The sequence below is a fragment of the Neopsephotus bourkii genome, unplaced genomic scaffold, assembly GCF_033783945.1.
Source record: "Neopsephotus bourkii isolate Nb327-2 ecotype Australia unplaced genomic scaffold, CSIRO-AGI_Nbou_v1 NB_926, whole genome shotgun sequence".
NCBI classification, from domain to species: domain Eukaryota; kingdom Metazoa; phylum Chordata; class Aves; order Psittaciformes; family Psittacidae; genus Neopsephotus; species Neopsephotus bourkii.
The window spans coordinates 229,898-245,040 of NW_026901420.1; the positions used below are offsets into that span (position 1 = coordinate 229,898).

The 15,143-nt window shown below is 40.8% G+C and overlaps 1 protein-coding gene across 1 annotated transcript in view; it reads left to right on the forward strand.

Annotated features, from left to right (window-relative positions):
* The window catches only part of CRISPLD2 (cysteine rich secretory protein LCCL domain containing 2), a 30,755-nt gene extending 16,787 nt beyond the window's left edge, over positions 1-13,968 (forward strand). Inside the window, exons 8-15 of the mRNA XM_061357924.1 lie at positions 185-245; positions 815-881; positions 1,840-1,970; positions 2,118-2,161; positions 3,065-3,137; positions 3,821-3,896; positions 8,364-8,497; positions 10,523-13,968. Of these exons, the coding sequence (XP_061213908.1) occupies positions 185-245; positions 815-881; positions 1,840-1,970; positions 2,118-2,161; positions 3,065-3,137; positions 3,821-3,896; positions 8,364-8,497; positions 10,523-10,577 (641 nt within the window). The 3' untranslated portion in view covers positions 10,578-13,968. The remainder of the gene's footprint in view (positions 1-184; positions 246-814; positions 882-1,839; positions 1,971-2,117; positions 2,162-3,064; positions 3,138-3,820; positions 3,897-8,363; positions 8,498-10,522) is intronic.
* Positions 13,969-15,143: the final 1,175 nt, after the last annotated feature.

The window sequence follows — 15,143 nt, forward strand, 5'->3', positions numbered from 1 at the left end:
ACCTGTCTCAGGTGAAGGGCTAAAGAGGCATGAAGTGCTCCAGGCTGGGTTGTTCCATGATAAGGTTTTACTGTGCTGCAGCAAAGACCTCCAGGGAAGATTCATGGTGGTTGCTCATCTCCGTAGCTCGAGAGCAGCCTCTTTGCTTTCTAAACTACTTATGTACTTTGTATTTTCTCCTCAGCACAAGTCATAACATGTGAGACCAAGATGAGAGACAAATGCAGAGGCTCAACATGCAACAGGTAGGGTTTTACTGATACATCTTGAAGCACTACAGGGAAAAGTGACCTAAAAATTACCCAGTTTTTTGCAAACATAGGATATGTAAACTTTTCATGAGTATCTAGGTAGATCTCTTAAAAAATACAGCCTTTAGCCAAGCCTAGCAATAAGGTGACTCAGTTTTTTACTCAGCCACGATGACCCACAGTTTCAGGTATCCAAAATCATTTAATGAATTTTGGCAGTGTCTCTTTTTGAGCCTTCTTCATGCATTCCACCTCTGTCCAAGCCAGACCCATAATTCATGGCTTGTCCCCTCCCAGCCAGTCAAGAACTTCTGGTTAAGGTTTCTGCAAAGAACAGGACAGTTTATCACTTGGAGAAAACCCAAATCCACAGAATCTAAATATTGGTCAGGATTTTAAGGAGGGTGGAGAAACTGTTTTAAAAAGTAGCTATTTTGCAATCTTGTTTTTAAAATGGAAGAATTACGTGAAATGAATGGAATGACTATTAAATGAAATAGAGTCAAGGTCTGTTTTTCTTGAATTGTTTTTTTGCCACCCTCAAAGATATATATCTTTACTAGGTATTTGTGCCCAGCTGGCTGCTTGTACAGTAAGGGAAAGATCTTTGGAACATTTTATTATGAAAGTGTAAGTACCTTTTAATAGCTCATAGATGTAATTTGTGAGGAGTTAGCGGTAATAACAGAAATGGGAAATGACAACAATTCTAGTATAATTTGACTTTTCAGATTCTCCAGTTGTGGTGCTGTAAAATGGTGCTAATAAAGATTATCTGTGTTTTCCTCATCTTAGCAATGAAAAAAAAGAGCAGTCTGGAAAGGCAAAGTGATTCCAGACGTGATTTTATGCCCTTAATTTGCAATGAAACCCATGGAAAGTGAGGGATGGGGATCAATAGACAGCTCTTACAAAGATCTCTTCTTTAGTGTGGGTAGCTGTCATGCTGAACAGAAACTTTATACAAAAAACACCACTAAATGTTGTAACTAAATAATATTTTGGGCAGATTTCTTGGATCTTGAATTAGCAGGATAATTTATAAATAAAGCATGGCACTGTTTTCCCATCAAAACTACTTTTGGGGTGAAGATAAAAGGGGGTTTGTGTAAAAGCATGTTTGCTTTCCCCATTCTCGCTGTTGGTGCATGACTGCATCACCCATGATACATCTTTGCCCTGAAACTTCTGTGATTGCAGACAGCCACCTCATCCAAGTGGTTTCAGCATAAATATTTTGGGTTTGAATATTTTCTTGAGAGATGGAAATATTTCATACTGGTCACTTATTTCCAATGCTGCTTTTCTTCTAAATTGTATCTAAATGTCAGGTTTTGTTATTCAAAAAAAGCTTGCCATTCAACCAGGCAGTGCTTAAAATAATAGTAATAATAAAAAAGGAATAAGGTTGTGTTGGGAGGGTAAGATTTAATAACCAGATTCCAAAGGGCTGTACTCAGCTTATTTTCCATTTGGCACTTTGGTGGTGGTTTCATTTCTTCTACATCTTTTTTTGCACAGCGGTTGGTCAGCGTTTCTCTGTGAATGAGATTAGTTCACATACTGTTTGTGTTTGTGCTCTTGTCAGTCATCAAGCATCTGTCGTGCTGCAATTCATTACGGCATCTTGGATAATAAAGGAGGGCTGGTTGATATCACGAGGAAAGGGAGGACACCGGCTTTTGTGAAGTCTACCCGGAATGGCGTGGAGTCATTTAGGTACTACCTTCACAAAAAAGTTTTTGTATTTGCTTTAAATATAAGCAGATGTTCAGTCATCTTTTTACTCAAATGTAAACATAGTGATTCAAGTAATTCTGGTATGCTTATGTTTTTAATAAATGTCTCTGTTTGCTTGTTTTTCAGGAAAAGCAAGCCTTCGAATGCGTTCATGGTTTCCAAAGTCGCAAGTAAGTTTGAATTGTTGATAACAAACCTTTGTTGCTACTTTTAGGGGATACTTAAAAATATTACTCCTTACAGTGCTCTTTTTCATTTTAAGTGTCATGTTAAATGGTTCAGCACCAAAACTAATACATAGACTGATGATCTATCACAGAGTGTAGGCAATTCCACCATCAACCACATCATTTATCTGTAGGGATCTCAGAGGGAAAGTACAGAAAACAGTGCTAATGGGTCATTTCCAGCATCATCTCCTGGTGATGGATCACAGTTAGTCCAAATATCAGCTGCAGTGTCACAGGCTGCTGATAGTAAAGTGATGGATGATGGTGCATCCTTGTGTGAAAGCTTCAGCCCAGTGTGAGCACTCTAAAAACTGCAAAAGATAGTACCTACTCTAACAGTGCAGTAGTATAACGAAACACATAATACATACGTAATTATTTTATAACAGTGAGTCATCATATTTATGATAAACATATAAACAAATACTATGGAGTTCTACTTTTTAACCAGTTCCCACTTTCTGAATATCTTTGACTAATGCCTCTTCCCCCTATACACAAACATCACTTTGATTAGATCCACTTGAACCACTCTCAGGGAAAACTGTAGCTGTTGGGTTATTTGAACTCTGTGTCTGGAGCTGTAGCTAAAATACACTGTCCTGTGGATCAGCTGCTTTTCCCTTTTGAAAGCTGTGACCTTTCTAAGGCCACATTGTAGTATGATAGCAGGACTTCTGCTGGATGCATGCCACTGGTAGAGGAGTGATCAGCTTTCCTCCCGGTGCCCTCAGCTGGACATGGGTCTCACCAGATGTGTTGCGTGACTGACTTGTGTTTCCTGCAGATGTCTGAGCTATTTATTAGGTCTAGTGATTTGTCTTTCCATATTTATCCCTGCAGCACAGACGCTGGATTGCTACACTACCGTAGCTGAGCTGTGCCAGTTCAAAAAGCCGGCGACCCATTGCCCAAGGTAACACAAGGCCACTTAACGTTCTGCTTAAACCTGCTCTGATGTGAGGAGGGACTGCTGTGAGGAGGATGCTGCGGTCCCCAGATCTGAGGGCTAGTGGGAATGGAGCTGGTTTCACCATGAACTGGAGGAGTGGGTTGGGAATGGTGTGTTTCCTCCTGCCACTGCGCTTTTCTTAGCACCAGAGTAGAAAATTCACATTAAGTTTTCAGACCGTTTCATTAACGTGTAAGTTGGGCTACAAGATCCTATTTCAGCACACCCCTATGTATGAGCATGCAACTTAGCGCTCTGTCTTTGTTCACCACCACTTCCTGGTTTTTGGATTTGGTTTTCCTTTCTGCTTTAGAATACGGAAAATGTTTGTTCTAGAAAGCTGCTTTCTGCAGGTGTTAAGTAGTGAGCACAAACACATGCAAATAATTACACCTACAGCATTGTGCAAAAAGATAAGTACTCCCCTTTGAAAATGTCGTAAAAGGCCAATCCCTCTTTTACTGGTCTAAACTCCTGTGTTTGGTGTTCTGCAGTAAGTACCAAATGTCATCTCAGGGGAACAAATAATTAAATTCACTGTTGCCACCTGCAGACCAGATGCAGGCACTTGAAACCTCCCAAGAATGCAGCTTGCTTTCCTGTTGAGCCTTGATATAGGGAATAAGTATGAATAAATTGTTTTCTAGGATTTATTGCCCAGCCCACTGTAAGGACGAGCCATCGTACTGGGCACCGGTGTTTGGCACAAACGTTTATGCAGATGTGAGTATGCTCCTTGCCCTGATGCCCCTTTGTATCATGGTGTATTGCAGAGCCAGAGTCATGCTGTGATTTAGGGAACAAAACCAAACTCTCTGTGGTCATTGCAATGTGGGGATGCACCAACAGCTACACCACCAGGATGAGGTCAGTGGGCTTGGGCAGCCCTTCACTCTTCAACACTGACTTTTTCTTAAGGACTTAGGAAAGTCACTTGACTTGAGGCCTATGGCTATGAAACCAAGGTAGTGCTTGTCCATCTTTGCAAAGTGTCTTGGGATCAACAAATGAGCACTAAAGGGCTTTTATTATATACTGCCCCACTATATTACTTGTCAAAAATAGGCCTTCTTCCACATCCCCTATTCTCTTTCTGGGAGCTGAACAGCGTTTTTGAGCAGTGGGGATGCAGCACAGATCAGTGGAAAGAAAGCATGCGAGTTGGTTTTATTGGTTTGTTTTTCTAAGCTCTGCTTGTGGGGATGAGCAGAGACTTGATGCTAAAACTGGGCAAAGAGTAATTTTTTTGAAATCTCTTAATATTAGGCCTCCAAAAGCCGGGTTTTGACATTTTCCCAATTCTGGGTGCCTCTTTTTATTTTGTTTTAGCCTTTTTTCTTTCTTCAGTGGAAATTATGTTTAGAAATCCCAGCTCCTAGGCTCATGTGTAGCCTGTAGGAACGTGCTTTTTGAAGGCCTGGGGGAAGCAGCTGGCAGATTGTGGACCCCCAGCTTGGGGTCACCGTGGAGCTTTGCAGACTCATGAGAAAAGAACATCCTGCAGAAATCAGGCAATAATTTGTGGCAAGCAATTTTAAAAGCAATTTAAAAACCAAAACCAATCTATTTCTTATTTTACTTGAGACCCGTTTCTTTAAAGGTAGAGCTGTACAAACAGGTTAGCCTGGACCAGCTCGCATGCAAATTCATCAGGCAGCTGCCACCCTGCGGTTCTTGCCTCTGTGCATGCTCAGACATGCAGGAAATGGGAAATAACTTTCTCTTTTTTACTGAGGACAAAACTACCTCAGATTACCCCCAAACGAATAGGGCCTGTGATTACAAATGTATTAGGCTGAGGACCAGTATCCCAGGCTGGCATTGTTTCCTGATTTGTACTGACGCAAAAGGATTAGCGTCCTTTAATGAATCGCAAGCTCCTACCATACCCCCTGGGTACCATTTCATAAACGGGGACATGGACTGTGATCTGGGAGAAAAGTAAAATAGAAAAATAAGAAGTATTTGGCCATTTTCTGGAAGGTTTGGTTAACCTTCTTCTGGGCTGCTGTACTAATAGAGTGATGTGGGTTTACTAAGGAAAGCTTTTAGATTCTTATGAGAGTGAAAGGCTGGTAGTAAAGCAGGTTAAACCAGCTGGAAAAAAAAGAGTTTGAAGTGGCTGTGAGACGTGCTGGAAAGGGAGAGGTATTGATGCTGAGAAATACCCAGGCTGGAAAGCTGAGAGGAACACGCAATGCTGAGCAGGGAGAATTTGGGCAAAGTCTGTTCAGGATGCTCTCCAGGAGGGGATGCTGTGAATTAACCTGAACCTGTGGCTGAGGAATGATTGAAACAGGCAATAAGCTGGATGAGACACGTGCTAGTCTTCTGAGAGGTCTCTTTGGCTTCATGTGTAGAGTGGCACCTTCATGGCCCTGAAGGGACTTGTGCTCTGACTGTGACTTGTTACATAAGTTATCCAACAGAAAATGGAGCATTTTGCCCTGTGTCCTACCTGCACTCCCTGCAAGGTGCCCTCTGGCCTTTTATCACCTTTTCTAAAACACTGACTTGCTAAATGTTCCTGATAGTCCAAGCTGTGATGACAAAATGCTTTGTCAGTCTCCTTAATTACATGATTCGCTCCACTTTTGGCCTGAGGTAGTGTTCATATTTATGTGATCCCAGGTAGGCATGTGAAAGTTTGTTTTGCCATGAAGAACAAAGCTATGACATGAAGAATTAGCAGGTTTTGTGGCATAGTTCTGATTTTTATTCACAGGGGCATAGGAGCCGCTATCTTGGTTTGTGTTAAGATTTTTTTACCCATTTTAAATGCATTCTGATCAAGCATTTTTTTACTTATCATTATAAAAATACCTTGTATTGTGTGTTTATAAGATTATCTCCTGGGTACTGATGGTGGCTTAAAGCACAAAGATATTGGAAAGCAGTGCAGGAAATTGTTCATGGTGAAATAAGTGAGACTGGAACAGGGGCATAGAGGAATCTTAAATGAACAAAGTAAAAGAAATTATGCTACAGGAAAAGCCGATGCCCAAATCCAAGGTCTTTCCATTGAATGCCATTATACCACTTTGAGAACAGAACTGCTGCCTGCATGCAGGGTTTGTAGATTGAAGCAGCACTGGGGGGACATACCCAGGATCACCACAGTGCTGAAATCAGTAGTGAGAAGCAGTGGCTGGGGAACAAAAGGTTTGTTGCCTCTTTTCCCTGGTGGCACATTACAGCAAAGGTCTTTATTCTGCCATGTAAATGGGGGGGGGGGGGGATAAAAGCCATAATAATCTATGAATACATGATTTTGCCTAGGAAGTAAAACTCAGCTCTTGCTAATGTGGGCAGGACCATTTCTGGGTTGATGCTGGAGCTGTCTTGATAAAGGGGTCTTTATCAAAGCTGTAAAAGAGCTTTTAAATCTCACAAGACACTGTTACTTGACACTCTGCCTGGCTCCTAGTGCGCCATAAGACTGTAAGGGAAACCCATCCCTATTCACTGCTCTGGAGCCCTATGGAGCCAGGACAGAAAACAACTCTCTGCTCTCGAGATAAGGTCTTTTATCCACAGTTGTGCAGCAATTAGTTGCAGGAGGATAGATCACCTACACAACCAGGCAGGCGTTTATCACCAGAGCAAACCAAGTTGGGTGGCTCAGCTCTCAAGAGATATGGAACTTAATGATTAAACCACTCACACTAATGAGGAAATTATTGGTGATTAGACTTATAGTCACAGACTATTGCTAATGGCCACTATAAAACCCATTGTTGTTTTATGTGGTATGCCTCAGAGTCCACTTCATCAGGAAATGCTTTCAGAGCATCCCAAGGGGCTATGACATGGAAAGCCCTTGCGTTGTCCATTCAGCTGTTGTGCTTCTGAATTTGAGGGGAAGGTCTTATTCTTGTAACACCTCATATTCCAAAAGCTCTGTAATCAGTTCATCAAAGAGAGGCCTAGCCTGGGATATGAGAGGGCTGTAATCCAACAGAGATAAGAAGAGGTTTGGGGAAAAGCAGTAAAAATCCTGTTGGTCAAAGCTTTGAGTAAGCGGCAGAACAGCAAGTCCTGGAAACAAATAGGAATGCCTTGAAAAGAACATAGGATGTCTCCCAGCGGAGGGTGTTGCAAATTGATTCAGGGCAGTTTAATTTTATGAGCCTATTTTAGATTTACAGATTTCCCACCACATACTAGGGTGAATTCACAGCATATCTTCCAAACACACTGTTCCCCTGCTCCCTTGACCATATATAGAAGCAAAATACCAAATTGGCACTCAAAACTCAGAGACCTGCCAAGAGATAGGCCATTCAAAATGATAAATATATAGGGAACAAGGCAAACCTGCCATATATGGCTGTGAGAATGAAACAGCATGATCCGTATCATACCTACGCAACGGGAATGTTTGCCCTTGGCACTGGCTTTGTGGTACTTTGATTTTTAGTGATCAGGGAATTTATGGGGTTGGGATTTTCACCTGCTGCAGTTCCCCATGCAAAGCTGGGTTTTACTTTTTGTTATTCCAGCTTGCTGTGTATAAATCTTCTAGAGAGTTAATGGCCAAGTTTATGTTACGTCTCAGCCTTCCGTGCTTTTACTCCCTCTTTTCTGGATGCTTTGGGAGCTTAGTCATCGCTTGTTAGTAATTTGTGTTCCTCCAGCTCTTCTGACTCTGCATATCCTGGAGAACAGGGTAATTGCATGATGTACAACAGAGAGGCTTTAATCTTTTCAGAAGTGTTATTCTGCCTTCATACTTGATGTTGTCTTATGGGATAATGCCTGTCCAAAGAACACTCAATGGGTACAGGTTGTCTGTTTTTCCTAGAAAGAAGGATCTGAGCTGTCCTGGATAATTGGTGGTCATTTACCTCAACTCAGGAAAAGCATCTGCTTTTCAAGCAATTGAGTGAATAAACTTAGTTGAAGTGGCTTGTTACTAACAAAGACTTTCACCACAGTGGTTTCTCTAGTGCAGACCCAGGAGGCACTGGCTGGAGAGTTGTCCTCAATTCCAGCTTTGGCCTTGGATAAGCTCCTAGGTGCAGCTCTAGCAAAAATGGGAGTAGTGGAAAGGCTGCTTGTCCTCTGCAGTGGTGCTGGATCTTGCAGCCAGGGCTTATGACATATATATTTTCGCATCTCCATGCTTATAGAGATGGTAAAACTCCAGATATGAAATACAGACTGTAAGTGAAAATAATTATCTTTCAGAGCTCCAGCATCTGCAAAACGGCTGTGCATGCAGGAGTCATTCCAGATGAAAGAGGTGGTTTTGTGGATGTGATGCCTGTTGAAAAGAAGAAAAGTTATGTTGGCTCCCTAAAGAATGGAGTCCAGTCTGAGAGGTGGGATCTTTTTTCCTTTGTACTTTCCTCTTGTTCTCGACTGTGTGTTCAGTTGTAAGTCAAAGTCAGCAGATATCAGCTAGAAGGTTGGTGGATTGGAAGTACATGACTTAACAGTGTCACTGTGAATTTTAAGACCGAAACAAATAGAGCGTGTTGTCCTGCTCTTACCTTCCACAAGCAAGGAGCTGCTTTCACATTGGTGCGAAACGTATGAAATATTGTTAAGCTTTGTTTTATTTTATTATAGTTTGAGTCCATATTAATACATTTTGGGGTGTGTGTTTAACACATTAAAAGATGAACATGGGTATTTCTGAATCTTTCAGCCTAGATCAAGCTTTGACGCTTAAAATTGGGATTTCCAGTCAAATTTAGGGTGTGGGATGCATTTGTATTTGTTACGTAGTTCCCTTTATTCTCTTTGGAAGAAGCATGGGTAAACTAACGTCTTAAGAGATGATTAAAGAGTTTTTGAAAATGGATTTGCCACCCTTATGAATTTTTATGGTTTCTTTTGGGACAGCCTTTCTGGTTTCAGTGAGCAGTTGCAAATCAGTATTTCCATAACCTGCAACTCTGGATGATCACGAAAATCAACTCCCAGTTTATTCAGTCCTAATTAATTTGAAACTTCAGTTTTAGCCTGTGATGCATATTATCAGACATTGGTGTGAAGTACTGATTTCTCAGAGCTATCTTTGCAAACATAGAATTTCCCACTACTAGGGGGGTTTTGGTCACTACTAACACAGTGCTCTCTCTTCTGTGCAGTTCCTCTCTCATAACTATCATAAGAAATCCAAACAAGTTTCCTGTTTTTATTCTAATAATGGATAACCCAGAATGCTGTAAAGCATCTCAGAAAATAAAAATAGACTAAGATAGGAAAGCTATAGGCGTTAAATCTGGGCTGCTTTAGTGTAGATCTATCAGGGTCAGCGTTCTGCAGTTCTGTGATAGGCAATCTGGTGGATTGGATTTAGATGGCAAACTTCCTGTTCATGAGTTTTTCTTCTATAGCTGTCTTGCTTTCACTTATCTTGTATACTAACAGGCAGCTTTATACTTGGATGGCAAACTCTGACCTAGCTAAGAATAAACTCTACTATTAGCACTGACATGCAATATGAGCACTTGGTGCTGATCTAAGAGGTGAGGGAAACCAAAGACATTCCCTCAGTAAGGATGAGCATGAAGATTTGGAAAATGGTATTTGCACTCAGCAATAAGGAGCACCTTCATGCTGTGAGACCCACTAGACAGTGAAATAGCTTTTCAAAGATGAAAACCTTTACCTTTGAGGACACTGGAAATAACCTTTGCTAAAGATACATACCCAGATAGGTATGGGAAAAAGTTGCCTTTAAGATTCACTGAGTCTTTACCCTTGTTGGAATGTTTATTTTGTGGGGAATATGAAATTTTACCTTTTTTCCTGGGGTTTTGCAGCCCTGCAGGGCTCAAGAAATAAGGGCTGGGAACAGAAACAACCCCTTGTCCCCATGCACACATTCAGCAGCTCAGAGTCAGAGCTGTTGGGGATGCCTCTGCAGATTGAGAATTAATATCCATATTTATTGTCATTTAATGTTAGCTGATCTGTCTGCTCCCATTGCCAGCACCAGGAAGCAGGCCAGACAGGCCCTGGGAACCTGCCAGCCTATTTGACAATTTGCTTTTTAAGAAAACATTCCTTTTTATGCCTGAATCTCTGCATACGGGAGCACGGTGTTCCTTGGATAAAAGCTAGCACTATGAGAGAGGCTCTTGCTTCCCAGCTCCTTTTGTTGGTATTCACACTATAGATTTGGATTGAAAATGTAAAACAAAGGTGGACTTGTGGATTTGTGCCTCTTCTTTTCCATCCTTAATCTTTCTCTTGCTCCTGGTAGTGCCACATCAGCACAGAGCCAGTGTGCATGTATGTCTATTGCGCTCTGTGTCCTGGCAGCACCCACGTTTGGTTCATTACATGGGTTTTGGTTTTAATCTTTTCTCTTTAATTTCTTTCTTTTTCTCCAGCTTAAAGAATCCTGCAGATGGAAACGCCTTCCGGATTTTTGCTGTGAAGCAGTAAATTCCCAAGGAAGGTCCATTTCTCTTTGGGAGAGTGCTCTGTTGATCTCCAGAGACAGGAAGCCTCCTCTGACAGCATCAGCTCTGACTGTACCCTCCTTGCTGATCTCTTTCAGGGAATTAAAAAAGAAAATGGGGAAAAAAAAAGAAAAAAAAGCCAAAAAAAAAAAAAAAGACACCAGGTTCTGACTCAGCTGTTCGCATCTCATCACACCCGTTCAGCGTTGTATCTTTCTGTGTTTTTGTTTCTCTAGGGGCATTCAGCAATGATAAACTGTTCTAACTTTCAACTTACAAGAGGTGTGCTACACAGAACGACAGTAGCTTAATGTATGGCAGATGTAGGGATCTTGGCCTGGCCTTGGTTGGCATTTTTAAGGTGAGAAGCATCTACTGCAACTGGTGTGAGGATGTGCATACCGCTGAGCAGACTTGGAAGTGTGTGACTATCCAGGTGCTGGATCCTTTGAAATGAGAAACTGTTTGAAAAGTTGCATCCTCTAGGGAGAGGCTGGGCTTTGACAGAGTGGTTTTGTGTATGTATGATGTTTTGTGTGCAACAGAAGAGAAAATTTGGTCTTTTCCCAATGAGGTGGCATGCATCAGCACTGCTGTGTAAGGCTGCTGGGGCATCACACTAGGCTATGTTGTATGATTGTGTCATGTTTGGGGAGAGGATGTTCTTGTTGGTTGGATGTCAAGGTTTTTTGGGGATATTAGTAGGGTGTGAAATGGTGGCAGAGAGCCTTGATGCAGAAAATGAGGCCACCAGATAACCAAAACAGCAAGTTTAGTGTTTGCTGGTCAAACATTCACAGGTATTTTGCAAGTCTGGCAATGTATGAGAAGTCAATGAATTGGGGCTCCTGTGCTGGCACATCTCATCCTATATTACACACCATTTCACATAAAATTTCAGTTAAATGCAGTGTATCATTTTATACAGCAGTGCTGGTTGTTTTATCTGTAGTAGTTAAGTAGTGATGAAGTTAATCTTTTTTCTGCTAGGAATGGTTGCAGCTGTAGGAAGCATGTTCACTTCACCTTTGTGAAGCTTTTTGTGGTGTGTTCAGTTCTGACACCTTGAAGTTATGACATAAATTAAGTTAGATTAACTTTTCCCTTTCAATTTGTGAAACCAGCAGTTCCCTACTGTCAGTGTAAATGCTATACCAAAGAGCATTTGATACCCAGGATGATACATTTTGCATAGCCCAGATGTGTTATAATAATGCTATTTCATGTTTTCTTATTTACATCTCAACATGAACCCAACTGCATTCCAAAGCCAAAAGGAGAGCCTAGTATGACCTGCTCTTCTAAGGCTGGAGAGAGTATTCTCTGCTTCGTATTGGAAATGGACTTTTACAATTGGTCTAAACAGAAATCTGGTTGTAACTTCATTAGTCATAAGAAGGCAACTTAATTAATTCTTCAGTTCTTGTTAATGCATAATCCTTCTGCTCAATAACTTGATTGTAATATAACAAATGAGAAAATATTACCCTCTATTTGGCAAATGTCTCATAGCTGCTCTTACGCTCAGGTCATGTTTGTTTTAATCTAGACAGATATACAAGCCATCTCTTCAAGCTCTTTCAAAACACAGATCAAAAATGTTTATATAATTAAGCACATCTTTAATTCTGTAAACACCATGAAATCAGCAAGGATATTACATTTATCACTCAGTTTGTCTCACCCTTGGGGTTTCTTTCTCTGTGAAATCTGAATTTGGAAAGAGACCTTTTGTAAAAGCTGCTTTGCATCGTCTCCAAAAGTGCTGCATAGAAAACCTAGCTTTGTGGGGGATAGAAAGAAATGACTCTGTGTGTTGTCTTTGTTTATATAGTTTATATAGTATCGTCTTTCAAGATGTATTGTATTTGCTTTAGGTAGGAAAACGGAACTATTTCTTCCTTACTAGGTAAATTGGTGTTAAAAACAGCTGGAACATATCTTAGAAAAGCTGCTGGTTGGAAGCATTTGAGATCTTGGCAGTGAGATAAGGCTTTCCCTGTGTCTGCCCACTGTGAATAATTATGCTATACATGGTCTGGTTCAAGCCCATTACATATTGCAGCATGAATCTAGGACCATCATGGGCCAAATGGTAGCTACGGTGCTATCTATCTATTGAATTGGAAGGAGTAAGAGATGCAATCAGGTATTCTTCACAGGGACTGCAAGAGCACATAAACGCCTGATGCTAACATATGATCCCACCTCTAACATGCTGTCTGTAATAAATCACATGTGCTCTAAAATGATGGAAAGAAATGTGAGGGCTCTTGAAGAAAAGCCCAGGGGATTATTGTGAGCACATAAAAATCCAAACAGCTTGGGTTATATCTACCTGACGAAAAGAGGGTGAGGGAAGAATTATTATTCCAACAGAAATATCCTAAAATACGTAATTCAAGTTACAATTGCGTATTTTTAACTTCAGCCAACTGGTTTGGATTTTTAGAAACTGATGTTAATTTAAGTTTGTATCTGTTTATTTTTATATCTGTTGCACAAAAGAGAAATTGTGACCTTACTACACAAATATTATTCAAGGTCCTGGGTGCTATTAGTTTAAACATACCTCCACCAGAATTAGGGGTGATCAGGTCCTCCAAGGCAGTCATGATATATCAATTACTTGCAATCATGTGTGCTAGCTATTCATATATAGGTGGGACAGTACCAGTTTTTAGCCAAATATTTACTGGTTTTATTTCTGATACCAAAACATTTCTCAGCCTAATATATTTCAACGCAGCTTAAAGGTGCAGCATGACTTTATATCACCAGATCCATTCCTGCTTAGACGCCAGCCCAGCAGATTAGTAAGAACATGGCAACTTGAAGCATCCAGGCGTAGCCATACTGGCGAAACCTCTGGCAAAGCCAACGTTGTCTGGCTGTTCTCTTCCAAGGAATTTAGTTTTGAAGCCAAGCCTGCCAGTGCAGATGCTGCCATTGCAGAGCATCTGGCTCAGCACAGACAGCTTCCAGTACACACAACCAGTGCGAAAGCTGAAGCATGGTGCTTCCCCAGCTGCCAGTGTCCTGTCAGGTCCTTTGGCTCCATTAATATCTTCATTTTAAGACGTTCAGCCAACACCTGATTGAGGGGTCTCCGTTTGGTTGGTTGTGCAGTCTAAATATTTAGGGCCAGTTCATAGAGTTGCTTTTCTTTTTTTCTATGAAAAATGATGTATTTTACTTCCTATGTGTAAAAGTTTCTTGTAAATTTTTATGTACTTTTGCATGTTTTTCAAGGGGCTGTGTGTTTATGAACTACTTTTTTTTTTTTTCTGAATACGGAATTGTAAAATATCTTCCCTTTCCCCTCCATTTTCTTTTGATTTCTGAATTATTTGTGAAATAAAACCTTTCCAGAATGAATGCTTCCCTTGTCCTTAATGCTCAGCCAGAGCTGGGGTTGTATTTAGAAGAGCTATTTGGGATTACTCCTGGGGACTTGAGTATCCCTTGGAGAGCCCAAGCAAGACCAGGATGTGCAGAGTTTATTCCATAGACAAATAAATAAAACTGCCCAGTGCCCAAGCATTAAAAGACAACCTTTACCCCATCAAGAATAAGCAGTATCCTTTCCTGACGCATCCTGAGAGTAAGGGAAAATGGATGTCTGTTTAAGTTCCTGCAATATAAGCACTGAAGTAGATTAAAAGTGGTTGGAATAAGTGTTCAATGAAGTTGTGCTGCAAAATACAACTGAGATGAACTCCCCCCAGCTCTACCAGGCTGTTGTTAAATGTACCCTTAATATTTTGAAGACAAAAGTACACTTTTTATTTATTATTTATTTTTAAATTCCCCTTAAATTTTTCTCCAAACTCATCCTTGCCAATGGCACCACAAATCAAACCAAGTTGTTTCACGGTAATTCAACTCCATCTTGGTTAAAGGAGCAACTATGGGAATGAGTTTTACAACTCTGCTTCCAACCAATGAGCACCAGATGGCTTTTAACCAAAAAATGTGGACTGAGCCATGGGAGGGAGTCCTGACTGACAAGAAGGCCATGAAATTTTATGTGTTCCATTCCAACAAGATCAACATAAAATACAAAGATGTTTGCATCACTCTTCAGCTGGCCTGGTACAGTTATGGTTGAACAGTATGTGACTGTAAAACCCAAACAAAGGACTTGCAAGATGGCATCTTTATTCTTCTGCCAGTGATTCCTGCAATTACAAGCTGCACATCTGAACTTGCTGATGTGCAGTTTGTGCTTGCTTTCCCCATTCTCACTGATGCAAAAATACCTCCCCTACTGAAAGTATTGGGGAAGATTTTCAAAAGCAAATCTTAAAAGTAAGCAGGGAAGGGCATTCATAGTAATGCTCATGGTCATGCCGAGGCTGCTTAGACCACCCTATTAATTGTAAGAGTTACTTGAGTTTCTATTCGTTAGTGCTACAAAATGCCCCAAAATACGCTGGCAGAATTTAGGTCCTGGTTGGCCTAGAGAGAAAAATAACTTAACACTTAAAATTTAAAGCTGACATTCTTATTTTTTTGTGCTAGCTTCTGACCTTTTGATGTTAACTCT